Source organism: Haliotis rufescens, unplaced genomic scaffold (assembly GCF_023055435.1).
Source record: "Haliotis rufescens isolate VD_foot unplaced genomic scaffold, xgHalRufe1.0.p SCAF_134, whole genome shotgun sequence".
NCBI lineage: Eukaryota > Metazoa > Mollusca > Gastropoda > Lepetellida > Haliotidae > Haliotis > Haliotis rufescens.
In genome coordinates this window covers 382,169-399,602 of record NW_025963818.1, presented here as the reverse complement: position 1 = coordinate 399,602, position 17,434 = coordinate 382,169, and the positions used below count along the sequence as shown (strand labels likewise).

The 17,434-nt window shown below is 38.5% G+C and overlaps 1 protein-coding gene across 3 annotated transcripts in view; it reads left to right on the top strand.

Annotated features, from left to right (window-relative positions):
• The first annotated feature begins 3,402 nt into the window (after positions 1-3,402).
• LOC124118684 overlaps positions 3,403-17,434 on the top strand; it is a 49,918-nt gene continuing 35,886 nt past the window's right edge. For all 3 annotated transcript variants that reach the window (XM_048394938.1, XM_048394939.1, XM_048394937.1), the window contains exons 1-2: positions 3,403-3,534; positions 4,096-4,380. In XM_048394938.1, coding sequence (XP_048250895.1) covers positions 3,504-3,534; positions 4,096-4,380 — 316 coding nt within the window. In that variant the 5' untranslated portion in view covers positions 3,403-3,503. The remainder of the gene's footprint in view (positions 3,535-4,095; positions 4,381-17,434) is intronic.

The following is a 17,434-nucleotide window of genomic DNA, read 5'->3' as shown; positions in this document are numbered from 1 at the left end:
CGCTGGACCGCGGGGCCGGATGTTGTGCTACCTCAACCGTTAAAGGGACCAAAACGAGGGAACAAAATGCTCCCAAACAAACACGTACTCATCCAAATCGTGCGTCGTGCAGTAAAACGCACGTGCAAATTGGGAATGATTACCTTAAAGTCGAGGATATGACATCATGAATATGTATTGAAAGTATTACTTAAGTTCAGAACTTTAGTTTTTTTGGAACTTCATTTGAAGAAAAGTTACTTTTCCCCGATATCATGTTAAAACGAAGTTCGAGAAATATCCAATCAATATATTATAATGATAATCCATAATGTCATATTTGATCCGTTCCACCAGGAAATTCTTCAAGAAATACTTTTGTTGACAATGGGTCAATCACTGGATCAGTGTACATCAATTACTTGATGAGTTGCACCTGCAGAATGTTTGACAATACAACTATTGAAAACAGTGACAACAAATTTAGACTTACCTTTATGGGAGCATAGTGAACCAGACCAGCCATCTTCACATCCATAGATGCAATCTCCAGTCTGCTCGTTGCATTCAGAAATATCAGATGTTTTGTTGACATGAGTGCGGTTTGCCCGACAGTTTTTACTGCAATTCTTACTACAGAACATGCCATGAAATCCAGGTACACATCCATGGAGACATCCAAAGTCACATGGTTCCTTGCAGCGATCACATGAATACTCACAGTTCAGGCCGAAATATGGCGGACGACACTCAGTACATGTTCCTGATCTCTTGTTGCATGATCTACATCTACCTGAACATGTCTTGCAGTCAGTGCCGTAGTATCCATCAATGCATCCAGACACACAGGAGGAGCCCAGCTGACAATATCCTCCATCACAACCACCTGGACAAGCCGTACATTCACTGACTGAACTGTCACATGGTATGAGGCACCTACTTCCTTGGTATCCAGGTGCACATCCTTCGGTACAGACGCCAATGCCAATCGTTGACGTGTGACACATGCCTTTTTTGCACTCCTTGCTGCAAACGGAGCTGCACTTCAGGTCGAAATATCCAAGGTCACACTCTTTGAGGCAATGTCCCGTATTGTTATCACAGTCTGAGCAGTGCTGCCCTTCTCCGCATGGTGAAGCTGGAAGAGATTTGTCAATAAAGATTGTACATCTGTACCTGTGATAGTTATGTCAATAGCCATGATGTAATGTAAACAATAGCATAAACTAATAACATTGTTATGCAATACAGGATAATGTATTAACTGGACTTACCTTGTACGGACATAACAATACCAGCGATTGCCAACAGCTTTTCTGTTTTCATATTTTCTGAAATAACAAATAGAATAAGAACTTGTGCAATAAGACACACACACAAAGCACAGGGGAATAAGGCAGCATATAAACACTGTGCAACGTAACACACGAACATCAGTGAAGTGACCTAATATCTGCGCTCAGTTTCAAGAAACACGGGTTTATTTTTTGTGCCTACTTTCATATTCCATGTCACCAGGAAAACACAACACAGCTTGTTTCGGTGATCATTCGAGTGCAGCAGGAAACATTTACCTGCAGTAATTTGTGAACATAACTTGAGTGAAAAGCCATTTTGTTTTGACGTATGTATAGTTTCAGTTGGGACTAAATAAAATCCCCATGTCGGGTGATCAGGTTCTGAGATGTGGCATACGTCACATGCATGGAATGATTCTCATGTTGTTGACGTTGTGAGATAGCTACGCAATAAATCGAAAAGAAGAATGAAGAACAACGATAAAACATTGTACTATCATGACATCATTTCCGGAGATTTGAATGACGTCATATACTGTAAATCTTGAAATTAATGCGTCTCCAAGTTAATACGACTGCTGACCCCAAATATGCGACTCAATATCAATGTGACTCCCCGCACTCAAATCACCAGCACATATCCTTACCTTTATCCACATTTACCTTAATCCAATCAAACATCAAATAGCACCACCTATTAACGCCAAGTAAAAACAATAAACAGAAACAACACACGGTGTATATGGTTATTCTGTTGACTTGAATTAAGGAAGTTCAAAGGCTATACAATAATTGAGCCAACAACGGTTCGCTGACTGGAATGCGGATAAAGTGCCAACAAACTTGAAGGCAGATGACAAGACAAAGGCTGTAGATCTGAGGAGTGTGATGAAGCCTATCAGTGCGTGCTGGGTTGCGTCGGCTTTTTACGAAGTGTTGCATTGGTGGCGTCTCTCTGGACTGCAGGGGTGTTCAATGATGTCCTGTTTGACACGAGTGGTTAGAATTCTTAACCACAGCAGTGATAACTCACAAGATGCCTATTGTGTAATTGCTGTTCTTTGAATGACATTGTTATTCACTTGTCGTAAATGCTGCTTAGTAAACCGTGTTTATATTTATATCCAAGTTGGTATTTACGCTATTGAAAGAGAGCAGTGAGGCACTTATTGTTCACTCTCACGTTAATTCTAAGATGTACTGTTTTGGAAGACGTTAGTTTTTAGATCGGTTCGCAGATATACCCAGTGACCGAACGATCCCATCCAAAGTAGGATATAAATGACAATTGGTAACAGGGGAAAAGGTACAGATAATCGGCCTGAGGATCGTAAGAATATGGGGGAAATACCATATTTAAAATGGAATTGTTCGACTTTTCCGAGGTCGGATTCTATTCAGGGAGTCAGTATTATTACAGTCTTTTAAAAATCTTGCAGATTTTGTCAACATCCATAAAGAGGTTGAACATTATGTTGAAATATCAAATAAGAAATAAACAACTTGTGGTTGTTGTTTATGGTACTAGTGTATCAACAAACACCCCCGCACACGACGACGTCTACAGAACGACTGTTGTAACTGACGCCACAATATACATTATTAACCAGGTGGCGTTACTAAGTGACGTGTTTTCAGTGCTCTCAATGTGCACGTAGTGAAGTCAAACTTGCTGTTTATTATCGTTGAATAACACTGTGTGTGCCCTTGATCTCACTGACGGCTATTCATTCATAAGGTTTATTTTGTGTTGGTATATCTCCAGTAAACATGGCTCATTATTTGGCACATCTCCTTGTCGGGATTTCGGGGTACACTAAGGACTAAAGATCATTCCTTGTCGTAGGAGGCGACTTAATCAATCGCGTGGACATGGTTTGATTGATTGCTGTTGTCGTATCCTGACTGCACTGATCCTTGTACATATGTTTGATTATTTACAGCCCCCGGTCAAATAGCTGGATCGTTGCTGTGTGTGCTGTCAAATAACAAACACACAGTTCAGCTTTGCATGATGGTTAAATGTCAGATGATGAACGAATTTAGCTGCACAGATTGCAGAAAAGACGACCTGACGTTTGGTAGGACATAGTAAAAGAGTATTACATTATTCATCAAAATCACACATTTAATCGTGATTGTCAATTTCTGCACAGCTCCATGTTTTTGAAGTTTCTGTAAATTTATTTTCTAACAGGTATTGTAACAGCCAGACAACTCTCAAAGATGTGGCCACACATATTTCTGTTGTTAATCAGTGAGTACATTTACAATTTGTTATGACCTTTCAATGATCGTCCTATTAATTAAGTATGACTGTCACTTGGAATCGCCACTGGTTTATGAACAACTTCGGAAATCTCACCTGTCACGGCCATTTTTGACGTCAAGTAATTCGTGTACATTTATTATGACGTGCTGTCACTTGGACTAACTTACTGATGAAGTGATTTAAGAGACATTTTTCTTTAAATGGTATTTTTTGGATCTATTTGTTGTAACGAAACTAGGAAAATGTTTTGGCTGGTTGGTTGGTAGGTTGTTGTATGTCTGTCAGTGGGAACATGAAGTCACACATACTGCAAGAAACTGTGTGAAACATCATCAAGGTAAACACCAATGATATATACAATTATGAGCATTTGTTGAGGGTAAAACATATTGCCTATGTGAATATTAACTCACTCACTCACTCACTCACTTATTGCTAGTAAAACATTGTTTGAACAAGTTCGGACGTTCATAGTTTGGCCCCACTCTGAGAAAGTAAAATCTTACTTGTTTGTTGTATAATATGTCACGTATGATTCTATTCCAGCATCAATAGCCAATGGCGATGAGCAATGCCCCTGGGGAAAATATGGCGATAACTGCGACAAGATCTGCCCTTTGACCTGTAACACACACCCTGTGAGAAACCTCCGGCACTGTCTAAAGTACACTGGGAAGTGTTCTGAGGGGTGCGTTCCAGGAGATCATGGCGATCAGTGTAATATTCTTTGCAGCGGAGGCTGTCTGCACAAAACCTGCATTCAAGGAAACGCACAATGCACACAAGGCTGCAGTGGTGCATACAGCGGTGATTATTGCAACATAACTTCAGGTACAGTAGTCTCATGCAGAACCTATTTGTATGAGCTAAATAATCATTATACATTGTGTTTAAATAAATAAAAATAAATGATATAAAAAAACAACGTTCAACAGCCATTTTTTGCATAGGTCGAAATACATGATATACTTGTTAAATCATGGTCCAATGTAGATTCAATAATTAAAGCTCCAAATCAGACCAGAATGCATGTTTCTAAAATGTAACGGGATAATTATTAGCGTTTTATATTTCCATAATGACTGAAACGTATGAAACATGCTGCAAAATGTACAGAACTGCATTAATCAGTTTTCATTGTGCAAACACTTGCTTAACAATTCATGTCAAAATATTAGAATAGTATCCAAAAGTTATAAAGTTCACAAAGGTGTCTTTGCAGTCAGTCCACGCCATGAGGTCATATTCAACACAAATCAAATCAAATATCAAATCACTCTGTACATTTCCCTGAATAGGACAATTGGTTGTGTATTGTATGATTACAAACTTAAATACATGTTAAGAAGTATGGAATTCCTCTTTTTTCAAAATGACAATTATAAGAGTACTGCTCATTTAGCAACTTACACCCATTACGTACATTCATACGTACTTTCTTGTTGTCTGTTATTGTGTTATCATACTTAATACCTGGGTCTCCTTTTAACTAAACCAAACACAGCAAATATACATAAAATGCATATCTGTTATGGTCAATGTGGAAAATCAGTCCATTTGTGAAATGACTGATTCACTCAAATGAATAAATTGGCAGAATATTTGACACATTGACTGAAATTTGTGATTGTAGTAGAAAAGTAAAAACAATCATTTCTAGACGGGTTTTTTTTATAAACAAAGCATTTTGTATGGTACAAACATGTACTATACTTATTTGGTCAAACACTTTGTGTCTGTGAACCATTTATTTGTTTTACATGTGTTTGTGATGTTGGGGCAGGATACAGTCTCCTTCCATGAACACCTGGTATCATTACTGTTGAATATTTATTCATAAGCACATGAATTAGAAGTCGGAATCCTACAGTGGATTCTTCTGTAGCAGATAGATAATATAACTTGTTTGATGGCTATACATTTTGACAGTATATCATTTACTGGGCATGCCATGGTTTTGTACAATTAGGATTAGGATTAGGATCTATTTGCATGGTTTGCACTTCACAGCATTTGAAAATTGTATTAAATGTAAGTTTCAAGAAATACCTTATAAACAAACGCTATAATAACATGTAAATTAGCCAACATACACTCATGGATACATTTTTAACTGACCATGGTTACATATGTATTTCCAATGTCATAAGATTTCCCAAGAAGAATAAGGTAGCTCATCATTGACTCAACGAAGATTGTGCTGTAATGTGAATACTTTAGTTCAACCATAAGCCCTAGCTCCTGGACGTGATAGAGTTATAAAGTGAAACTGAAGCAAATCGTAGACATTACTTACTCGGTAAAACACAGATGCTCGAATCGAAGCCAGGAAGACCTGTTGTAAGGTGTAAAGTGTCGTAGCGTGTACAGTCAATTGCCACGCCCTAGGCTTTTAAATAAAAATAAATAAATATTTGGACCCTCTATCAAAACCTGTTCGCCTTTACACATCAGCACGCTATCAACAGCCATGTTTTCATGCTGGTAGTTTTGTAAAGTTTGAGCTGGAATGTCGTGTCTCCTACCAAGAGTTTGCAAATGTGACATGCGCCAAAATGGTCATTATGATATGCACTGTGAAATCTGTTATTCTTATGCTTTATGGTACATTGAGATACCATTATGTATATCTTTGTATTTGAGAGCGTTGACTGCCATTTCCGGCAAAAGGCTAAAGGGCAGACAGTGGCAATGAAGCGTCTGTTTCTGTAAGTTTCCACTGGTTATGTTATGCTAGTTCCTCTTCATCCGTGTGATCTTGTATAAGAATGAAATCAATAAATATGATTTTTTTAAATGCTTTGCTTCATTAGCATACAGAAATATAATACTGAGCAGCCAAAACATACGAATGCCTGAATGTTTTCCTACAATTGATACAGCTGACTGATCAAAGTGTTTAGTACCATGTCAGTAGAAAATTGAGATAGATATTTTGTTTAGTACTTTATTTAGGTGTTTTCTATGAATGCAATTAGTCATATGCATCTAGGTTGATAAAATACATTATGTTTAGAACTTGAATCCAATCTGCCCAGATGTAATGAGTACTGATACCGTTCCAAAACAATAGTTTAATCTCACCAGGACCAAATGCCTAAGTGGGCATACAGCCGATGACTTTCATTTTTTTCTCAGAGTGAGAATGGTGTTATACCACTTTTAGCAATAACACTTTCAGAGTGGGTGCCCTGAGCAATAAGGTTCACACATTGTACCCATGTTGCGAATCGAACCCGGGCCACCCCACTACCCATAATTTCTCATAACTAACTAGGAATATGAACATGAAATTTAAGGATATCCTCATTCTAGGTTTGATGTTGGTTCATAAAATATGCCTAACAATAAACTATGTATGGAATTGAAAAAATGGCTTCTATAAAAGTAAATGCCTATATATCTCAGCTTTAGGAGGCTTTTTAGAACTGAAATGACACAGAATATAACTACAGCTATCGGATATACCCTGGCTAACCTTATTTACTAGAAGCAAGACATGAACAAAAATTGCATCTGGATATCCTCCTTAAAATTGGTATGATGAACCAACACGCAGGGAATGAATGTAGGTGACACTTATTTTGACAAGCAAAACAGAAAGTAAATACATAATACAACGAGTAGTATAGGTAATGGTGGTTCTGGCTCACTTCCACTGGAGCCGGATTCATATACCTATACTGCTACTACAGATGGAATTTTTTATGCCAAAATGATTATGCGATTCAACGATAGTCATGAGATTGACTCCAGCTCACCAATACCTGGGGCCAATCATTGCTTTAGATGACTCTAAATGGTAATACAATATTCTTTATTATTTTTATCGATAAAGCGATATTCAACATTTTTATTAAGTTCTTCGTTCATTTTACTAGGAGACCAGACTATATAACTACACTCTTTTTGTAAATTGATAAGAAACAATTGATAACCGTATTTGGTTGGTTTGACATCACTGAAATATTAAAAACCTTGTGGTACTTCTCTCCATTGAATAGCTTTCTCCATTATTATATATTTAGGTAAGCATTTGTCTAAATGTGATCAAACGATAGTAAGCAATCTATTTTTAATCTCCAACCAGTTCTTTGGTTTTGGCACGGAATAATTGACGCGCTTGTTGCCTCCCCTGTTCTTTGAACTTTTTTTTCTCGTCTTCGCTAATACCACTGGTCTTACGATATTTTGATCGAATCTCCTGCTTCATTGCGTTGTATTTGGTGAGCTCTGACAGCACTAAACGAAACTCATTCTCGGATATCTTACAATCGGCCATTGCTGTCGAAATATGACCCTCAATGCTGTTCAACTTTGCTTCGGCGAGTACCGAATACTATCGTGTTTTAATGCTTTCTTTTGCAACCTACGAGAAATGAATTTTATCGCTATTCCTGCCAGTCCCGAGACTCCAGCGGTTATTTCCATGCCGAGCACGATAGGCGCGGCGATTATAGTTGATAGTAAACCGATACCCGCTACACCGAGTCCCATGCCAGATACTACAAGAGCGGTGTCAACTCCGTCCAGAGCATTCACGGCTCTGCGATACTTTTTATACAATCCAAGTCTCAACTCCCTATCCTTCCCTATTCGATTTTTTATGTCGCTTATTTAATGTAATCGAAATCCATCAACAGTTTCCATCTTTTCAAATGCTTCATCGAGCGCCGGATATAAACTCATAGTGTATATAACGATCATATAACAGTCTTTAATTGGTCTTGCTTAAATGTTTTGAGACTATACATCAATCTTATCAAATGTATATTATACGGCAAGAATATCTTAGAAAGAGAAATGCTGTCACTTTTAATAATTTGGACCCCCTCGAGGGTTGCAACGGGCGCTGCTCCGATATGAATAATACTGCAACGTTGATGCTCGTGTTTCTTGAGCCATTTAATCGATAGACCTGGTAATATGTCGAAGGCATCTACCGGTGCATCTCCGAACAAGACTTCAATAATAAGCGTGGAACTATTAGGTATTGCACTCAAGTTAACTTTAATATCTTCGAATTCAGTAATCAAATTTAAAGTAACATTTTGGATTGCCGGACGACTATATAACATATGACCTGGGTTTTCTGACAGGGGGGTAACTAACACACTTTTTCATTTTGATGGGATATAAGCCGCGAGTACGATGCCACTATTTATTATCTTAGTTAAATTATGTCCCTTACCCATCATCACATAAGGTGGGGTAATGACGATATTCAGTAGCCACTAGATGTGTGCTTCGACCATAGTCCATTTTTTATCGTCATTGCGAGTAATACTGTACGAAGTGTTTTTAAGGAGTCTACTTACGTCGACATCGCTTAAATCTTCTAGATTACCCGTGAATGTGACTTCTTTCCGCTTGTATACATTATCGTGTAAGTGTAAAGCGTATAATTTACCATCGGTACCGGGTTTATCAAATCCTTCCGTGTCTCCGAGATCGGAAAGCGCAATTGTATTACGTTTTCTTACTGTTCCAGGGCCTGATGCATCAACCATTATTTTTAATATGGAGTGTTACACTTAAGTATCCTATATGTACAGGTTGGTGTTTTACATCTAATACAGAAATTTTAAGGTCTGAAATAATACCCCGCTTTAATTTTTTATATTGTAATGTTGAGAAAGATTCCGTTCTACCGCTATTATATTTTTCATTTTTCACTGGAACACTTCTTAGCAGAGTTGAAGGACTTTCTTGTTGAATATTATCTGTCGTGCTTATTTGATCAAGATGGATGTACAACTCTTTATAGGGAACTAACTCAGGTAAATAGAGTCCCTGATCTCATGTCTTGATAACTGTTATTTCTCCTCCCCATCCAAGTGTGTATGCTAAGTTCACGTAAAGCTTTACATCCTTTGTTCCAGCGTTTAAAATCAGTAACCCATTTGACTCATTTTGTGTTAGACTAATTCCATTAGGCTTAAAAAATTCATCATTGAGTGAGCATACGCTGTAATACCTATCATGGAACTGTTCTAGGTGAACAATACCTTCCAAATGACGTGCTGGTTTTCTTGGGGAATTAGTCAGCAAAGAGCCAGAGTCACAGGAGACTAATCACAATTTTATTTACAAGAACAATTAACAATTTACAATATCTTAGAAAATAACTGAGGGTGCCACAGAGAGTCGGTACACACTCTGGGCTGTGGGAGAGAGGTCTGCTTGGTAAGAGAGTCAAACCCCTTCTCTCCTTCTCTCTTTTCTCTCTGGACCAAGGCTTATATAGCCAAGGTCACCTGACATTTAGTAAGTAATAAATATAAATATAAATGTAAACAGTAAATCATCAGTGACATACTTGCACATCCTGTTCAGGATGGCAGACGGTCGATGTACACAAAAATGGGGATTAACAAATAGGATTAGCATCTAATAAATAACAGCAATTAAATGTTTCAAGGCATATAGATGTCATGGCTCCAGGGTAATGAGCCTTTGCAATTAAATGTTCTTTAGACAATGGGTGTTGTAAATCAGTCACCATGACAACTTCCCTCCGTTACGTGAAGCTTGGACCCCAGGCTTATGTGAGTCCAAATTGATATGTGCGAGTTTTTTTCACTAACGAAAACAACCATGCAAATGTGATCAAAATCAGTTATATGAAATCCTTATGCAACAAATATATCTATGCAATGACGGTGTGAAAGTGATCATCTAGCCAATTTGATTTAGTGCCAGTAAGAAACCAACCAAGTGATCTTTGTAATGTGCAATTTCATTACAACGTAATTACTGCTTTGCACAGATTCAATAAATATATCACTGAAGGTTCTTTGAATTCAGGAGTCTGGCTTGGCAGTGCGACTCAGTACCGAATAATGATAATGAGTAATGTCATAAAAAGTACAAATTAAACATCTCAGCAAATATTATGCATAAAGAAATTTGAAACCAGGAGTCTAGCTTTACCGCGTGACTCAAACGGTACTTGTGGGTACTATTGCCCTTTTAAGTACAATGGGTGCTCTTCCCGTGTCTTTGATGGAGCTTGCCCAGATATTGTGGGTGCGATGACCAAGAAAAAAAAATCCTTAATTCCGACATCAAAACTCTGAAATGCTGAATACTGCTGTGCTGTTAATTACTTAATACTGACATACAATAAACATATGTGTGGGGGTGGCTCACCCATGAATATCCCTAATCTGAATTCAAAGTCTTAGACAATACATTCAATTTTGTACCAAACTGTGCACATTAATTACTTGTAACAAATGACAAATTTTGTCGTTTAGATTTTTGAAATTACGAGTCGAGCTTTAAGGTGTGACTCGATAACCCTACAGCTTAGGTTTGTCTGGGCCCTAGCTGTATCTATATGTCTGGCGTGGCCTGGAGACATTTCAAAGATTCCCTACACAATAACTTCAAAGATCTAGCTGGACTAAAGATGTAATTTGGAGTATATTGCACATATATAAAACTGAATTTTTGAAAGACACATTTTGGCATTAATATACTGGCTTTGATTAAACATACCTGGTTGCAATATTCAACAGTCACACAGTATATATCCTTGATTGAGTCCATGTAAGTAAACACAAATTAATAAGTCCCCATGAGATATCTTGTACACAGTGTCCATCTTGTAGGTGCCCGTGAGGCGGTTTCTGTATTGTGCAGGGTCTGCATGAAGATGGCTGTGGTCGGGTCTCTGTGGGATAGGCGTGTATACTTCTTTTCTTTGGTCCTGTACAGTGTGCAGGAACGACATCTTGAAGGGGAAGTCTTAGCAGTGTTGCTAAGATATTTGAGCAGGGAAGGTTTGGGATCTGAGAACTTGTCCTTGATCGGAGAGGTTCTTGTTCTTTCTTCAATCTTGTTAAAGGCCATTTCTTCGTTCTTGGTGACTGGCCTCCAGGAAGGTAGTATATCCTTTTAAAAAGAGACTGTCACTTCCTACAGTTTTGTGAACCATATGCCATGCTGCAAAGAGGTACAGGAAAGGACAGACTAAGAAGTCTGTCATACCCGATAGCTCCACCAAATTAACAACGTGTGTCGGTCCAACGTTGATTAATGAACGATTTGCACACTCGTATATGCAAGGGGCCGACGTATGGTTCTCAGTAGGAAGTGACAACTTGGAGACGATGGCTTGCGGTATATACAGTTTTACTTTATACATGTCGATATATACATACAGAAGACACTATGTGCCAGGTCAGCACATGGTGGTAGTGGTTGGTGTCTAGGTGCCCCGGAAGCACCCAGCCTAACCCTAGGTAGGCTAAGGGTAAGACCTGTCTTTTCCTCCTTCCTCTTTTTTATCTCTGGACCAAGGCTTATATAGCCAAGGTCACCTGACATTTAGTAAGTAATAAATATAAATATAAATGTAAACAGTAAATCATCAGTGACATACTTGCACATCCTGTTCAGGATGGCAGACGGTCGATGTACACAAAAATGGGGATTAACAAATAGGATTAGCATCTAATAAATAACAGCAATTAAATGTTTCAAGGCATATAGATGTCATGGCTCCAGGGTAATGAGCCTTTGCAATTAAATGTTCTTTAGACAATGGGTGTTGTAAATCAGTCACCATGACATACCCATAAGGTATGATGTATTTTTTACCATTTATTTCTGTCTCATTATTATAACCCCTCGCAGCACTTATATTGGTCCACAGTGGGTAATACGTTACATCGCATAGAGCGACTTTGAGTTGTCCATCCGAGTTATCGATAGTACGAAGCAGTTGAATAGACTGACCATTTGTTATTCCCAGGAGTGTAACATACATATCAAATATACAATGATACTATATCATAACTTAAATATGGCATCAACCATTATTTTTAATATGGAGGGTTACACTTAAGTATCCTATACGTACAGGTTGATGTTTTACATCTAATACAGAAATTCTGAGGTCTGAAATAATACCACGCTTCAATTTTTTATATTGTAATAACGAGAAAGATTCCTTTCTACCGCTATTATATTTTTCATTTTTCACTGGAACACTTCTGAGAAGAGTTGAAGGACTATCTTGTTGAATATTATCCGTCGTGCTTATTTGATCAAGATGAATGAACAATTCTTTATAGGGAACTAAATCGGGTAATGCATTAGGTACAATCACTTTTACGCCGGGTGGTAATGTTATTTCTTCTCCCAATCCAAGTGTGTATGCTAAGTTCTCACCAATAATTATTTTTGTGTTTCCATTGATGATTTTCATTGTCCCATTCGACTCATTTTGTGTGATACTAATTTTACTAGTATTAAAAAATATCTCATTAGACTTAAAATAGTCATCATTGAGTGAGCTTACGCTGTAATACCCATCAGGTATAGTAATAATTCTATTAACTCTATTTTGGTCATCTGTTACATATATCTCATTATTTCTTCTCGCAGCACTTATATTGGTCCACCGTTGGTAATACGTTACGTCGCATAGAGCTACTTCGAGTTGTCCATCCGAGTTATCGATAGTATGAAGCAGTTCAATAGACTGACCATTTGTTATTCCAGGGAGTGTAACATACATATTAAATATACAATGATACTATATCATAACTTAAATATGAAATCGACTCACATTACTAATCAATCGATTATAGTAACTGCCTCCGGTGCTGAGTTTACCGTTAAATTCCACGACATCTTTGAAAAATACAGTTTCACGGCAACTAACGATAAAATGATTGACGATTGGTTTAACCATCCGATCAGTTAAACTTTGCCGTATGGTGTGCCACAACGGGATGTGGCGTATCTGTTAATGCACCAGGATTTAAACTATATGAGTCTGTTATATTATTTCACGTGTACTATCAGATTAGACGTATACTTAAAGAAATTAGTGCTCCATTACCGATGGATCCAGCATGGAATCACGCAAATAATCATTATAATAAGAGGGCCTTCGAACGTATTTGTAATGAATTCAATGTTTCTACGAGTAAAGATTGGCGCATTAAAGGACCTAGCCATGGTCTAGGTATTCCGTACAATGGACAAAGAACTATTAAAGATAAAAGCGATTATTTAATTAAAGAGGGTGTGATCCCTTCAGGCTTTGCTCTCTCGAGTAAACAGTTTAGAGCAGATCGTATGAACTTTGAGAGTGGCATTCCTTATATTTTAACAAAGTTTGTGCATCCAAATGATACAACAGACCCTTGGAATGAATTTCTTAATGATAAAACGGAAAATAATTTTACTAACCCAGGATTTGAAAGAGTTAATGAATCGATAAGAACTTATGTATGGGCAATTCTCGGAGCACAATCGCAAACACGAACGTCCATCATAGGTACTGGGACGGCGTTCGATGCCCAAAAACAGTTTGTCGCAAACGTGGAGGACGCCATTAATTCACCAGTTGACATACCATCGTCTATAAAGCGTTTTCAAGATGCATTACAGTACGCTCAATCCAAAGTGGACTTCGTTTATGCGCCGGGACTATACATGTCTCTGAGTAATATGGAACTTAAGATCGGTCAAGTGATAGGCTATAATAATAAAATTGTTATCGCTACCGATCAACAAAAAACAGGTATAAATTCAGATATTAACGTCGAATTAATAACGCAAACGATCACGGGCGAAAAGGGAATAGTCAAGCCACAAACACCACCTATCGCTCAACCGTCTACTAACGCACAAGTACCACCGCATATTGCGGCTAAAAATCAACAACATATCGATGAAAAAACAGCGCTTGTAGTGGGTGGAGTCTCGGTTGGTTTTCTTATGATTTGGTGGTTAAATAGTTCTTAGCGGATACGTACAACAGCCCTGCAATTGCTGCGATCAGCCCCCACAAGTTTTGACTAAGCCAAGTGGTGGTCTTAGCTAATAAATTCAATAGCCAGGAAACTATACTCCCTATTATACCGGGAAGTGCGGCCGCGGCTTTCTCAGCGAGCTTTCCCAGTGCTGAACCTAATGCTTTTAAATGCTTTTTTATCCACTCTTTTATACCATTTTTATCGTTGGGCGGTGATCCGCCTCCACCTGTACTGCCACCTGTTAACGAGAGAGTCAAAGTCGATATAATAAATCCCAATGCGGTTAAAATACTGGCAATGGTTATTCCCTGTTCTCTGAACAATGTTTTAATTTTATCGGCCAGTGTAGTGTCATCGTTGAGGACTTGATCGATAGTTTCTCAAATACGACTGATTTGCGAACGAAGTGCCTTTCTATTACTGGAAGCAGCCTCGAGGCGGGCCAATCTTTCGTATTCTAAGTTACGCAATCTTTCCGCTACGCGGCGTCTACTGAACTCATCGCCCGCCTGTTCAAGTTTTGTTTTCTCATAAGCTATATGCTTGTCAAGTTCGGATAGCTTGGCTGTATTATTGATGAGTTCTCCCCACATTGTTTGCATTGCCTTGTCAAGACCTCGTAAATCCCTAATACTAAACTCTGATACCTGTAATGTGGAATTATCGTAATAGGTATCTAAGATTTCTAAGAAGTCCGTTCGAGGCCACCATCGAGGAAGCCTCCAAATCATCTGTGTTACCGAGTTCAGCATGCACAGTCCTAAGAACCTTAGTAGTCTTCGCGGAAAGTCGTCGGTAGTCCACAAAACCTAATTTATCACGAACAGTGCCGATGCCGTGTATAGCAGCTATCGTAGTCAAGGCTAGGGGTTTACGAGTACGAGAATGCATAAGATCAATATCCGGAGCGCCACGCAGTCGCAATATTCCTTTACTATCTATCTCAAACTTTGAATAGTCACGACCTATTGGGGTATCTTCTTTTAAGGCATCGTAATAATCATTGACGGACGATTGTAAAAGTTCATCGTTAAGACTACTAAACCTGGTTTCATTAGTACCCTCTTCAGTTCGATTCGGATCATCAAAGGTACTTAGATCAAAGTCATTATGTTCAAAATTAGTCATTTTTATATTAAACATAGGGTGCATAATTTCAATATAAACAATGTCTTCGCAATACGGACGCAAGTTAAACCCACAATGTAGACTTCGAGATCCATTAGGGGTCAAAGCAATTCGTCAGTCTGTAACTATAACAAATAACCCTAATACCATAGATCAGAATCAAACGCTTCTGGTTCGCTTTCCTAATCTCGGCGCACACGATGTGTTAGTTCCGGGAACTGTCCGACTAGCATTTACGATTAGTTTGACTTCTACAGACGTTAACAAGGAGCCCGTTCAGAACATAGGTCGTGCTATCGTTAAGAAAATCGCGATTAAAATTAGCGGTAATGAGGTTTTGAGTATCGACGATAGCGATGTATACTATTGTTACATGGATCTCTGGAGAACGGATAAAGAGCGGGAAAACTTACAGAACCAAGGTATTTGTAATAAGAACACATTGAGACTGCGCGTGGGCGCTGAAAATGGTGATAGTACCATCGTAAAAGATGAGGCCGTTGCCGACGCATTAGGTAACAGATTCTATATTCCCCTAGACTTTGAATTACTAGATTCCCACATGCCCTTTTATCAAGCATCCCTAGGCGATAGGTTAGAATACGAACTCACTTTTAATGACTACGGTAGAGTAATCAGATCTGCTAATGAAGATGCTAGATATTCCATTGACAATATCTCTCTGGAGTACGATATGATAACGGATCCCGAATTAGCCAGACAAATTCGTAACCAGTATATGGGAAGTTTAGCTATTTTGTACGATCGCGTGCTGCGACATCGAAAGATCACGAGGGACAAAAAAGATACGATGTACAATATCAATCTAAACGTTCCCACGAGGTCGCTGAAGGGTATTTTAATGTTGTTCGAGGACCCCTCCGATGCGTTTAAAAGAAATACCAAGAAGTTTTACAATCCCAAGATTACAAAAGTAGAATTGACTATCGAGGGCGTTCCTAATCAACTATATAGCCAAGGAATGCTAGCGTATCACCAGTGGGATGAGATTAAAAAACTTAAAAAACGTTCTCCGGAAGTTAACGCAGTCGTGAAAGATCTGTCTCTCGGGAGTGTATCGATGGGTGAATACCTCACCACGAAGTACGCGCTATGGCTCGACATGCGAACAACGAACGATGACCAACTACACGGCAGTGGGAGGAGAATAGAAAATGCTAGCGAGGGTGCCACCATACAGATAACGAAGCTTCAGGAATCAGCTGGTAAATTAAACATATATTTGTACGTGATTATGGATGCGCAACTTAATATACAGAATGGAAGATTCGTGCAAGCAATCTATTGATAATCTTTTACCTAAAGATCCGCACTGCGCTATCATATGCGGTCAAACGGGCTGTGGAAAAACAGCTTTTATTCTAGATATTTTAGAAAGTCATTATCGGGATGTTTTCGATCATATTATTATTCTGTGCCCGACTATAAGCGTTAATAAAACATACCTATCGAGAGATTGGGTAATGAATGACGACGGGGTACACAGAGTCGATCCGGGCGATCGTTTACAAGACTGCCTCCGAGTATGTCACGAAAAATACAAAGGAGAATCGACCCTTTTCGTAATAGACGACTGCAGCGCGAGTAAAGAACTCACAAAAAAGAAAGATATGCTTTCGTATTTAGCATTCTCCGGTCGGCATACTCAACATAGCGTTTGGGTACTTACTCAAAAATACAACTCTGTCCTGAAAGATCTCAGAGAGCAGACCAAATGGGTAGCACTGTTTCATTGCAAAGACTGAGATTCATTCGAGGAATGCTTACGCGAAAATGATGTCATTTATACCGAGGGTGAACGAGATAAAGTCAGAAAAGTGTTAGTGGCAACGAAGCACTGTAAACTCGTATTAAAAACCGATCAACCAGCTGCTTATGCAATTGCTTAGCAAATTATAGCAAAATTATAGCAAAATTATAGCAAAATGTAGCAAAAATGTAGCAAATATAGCAAAATG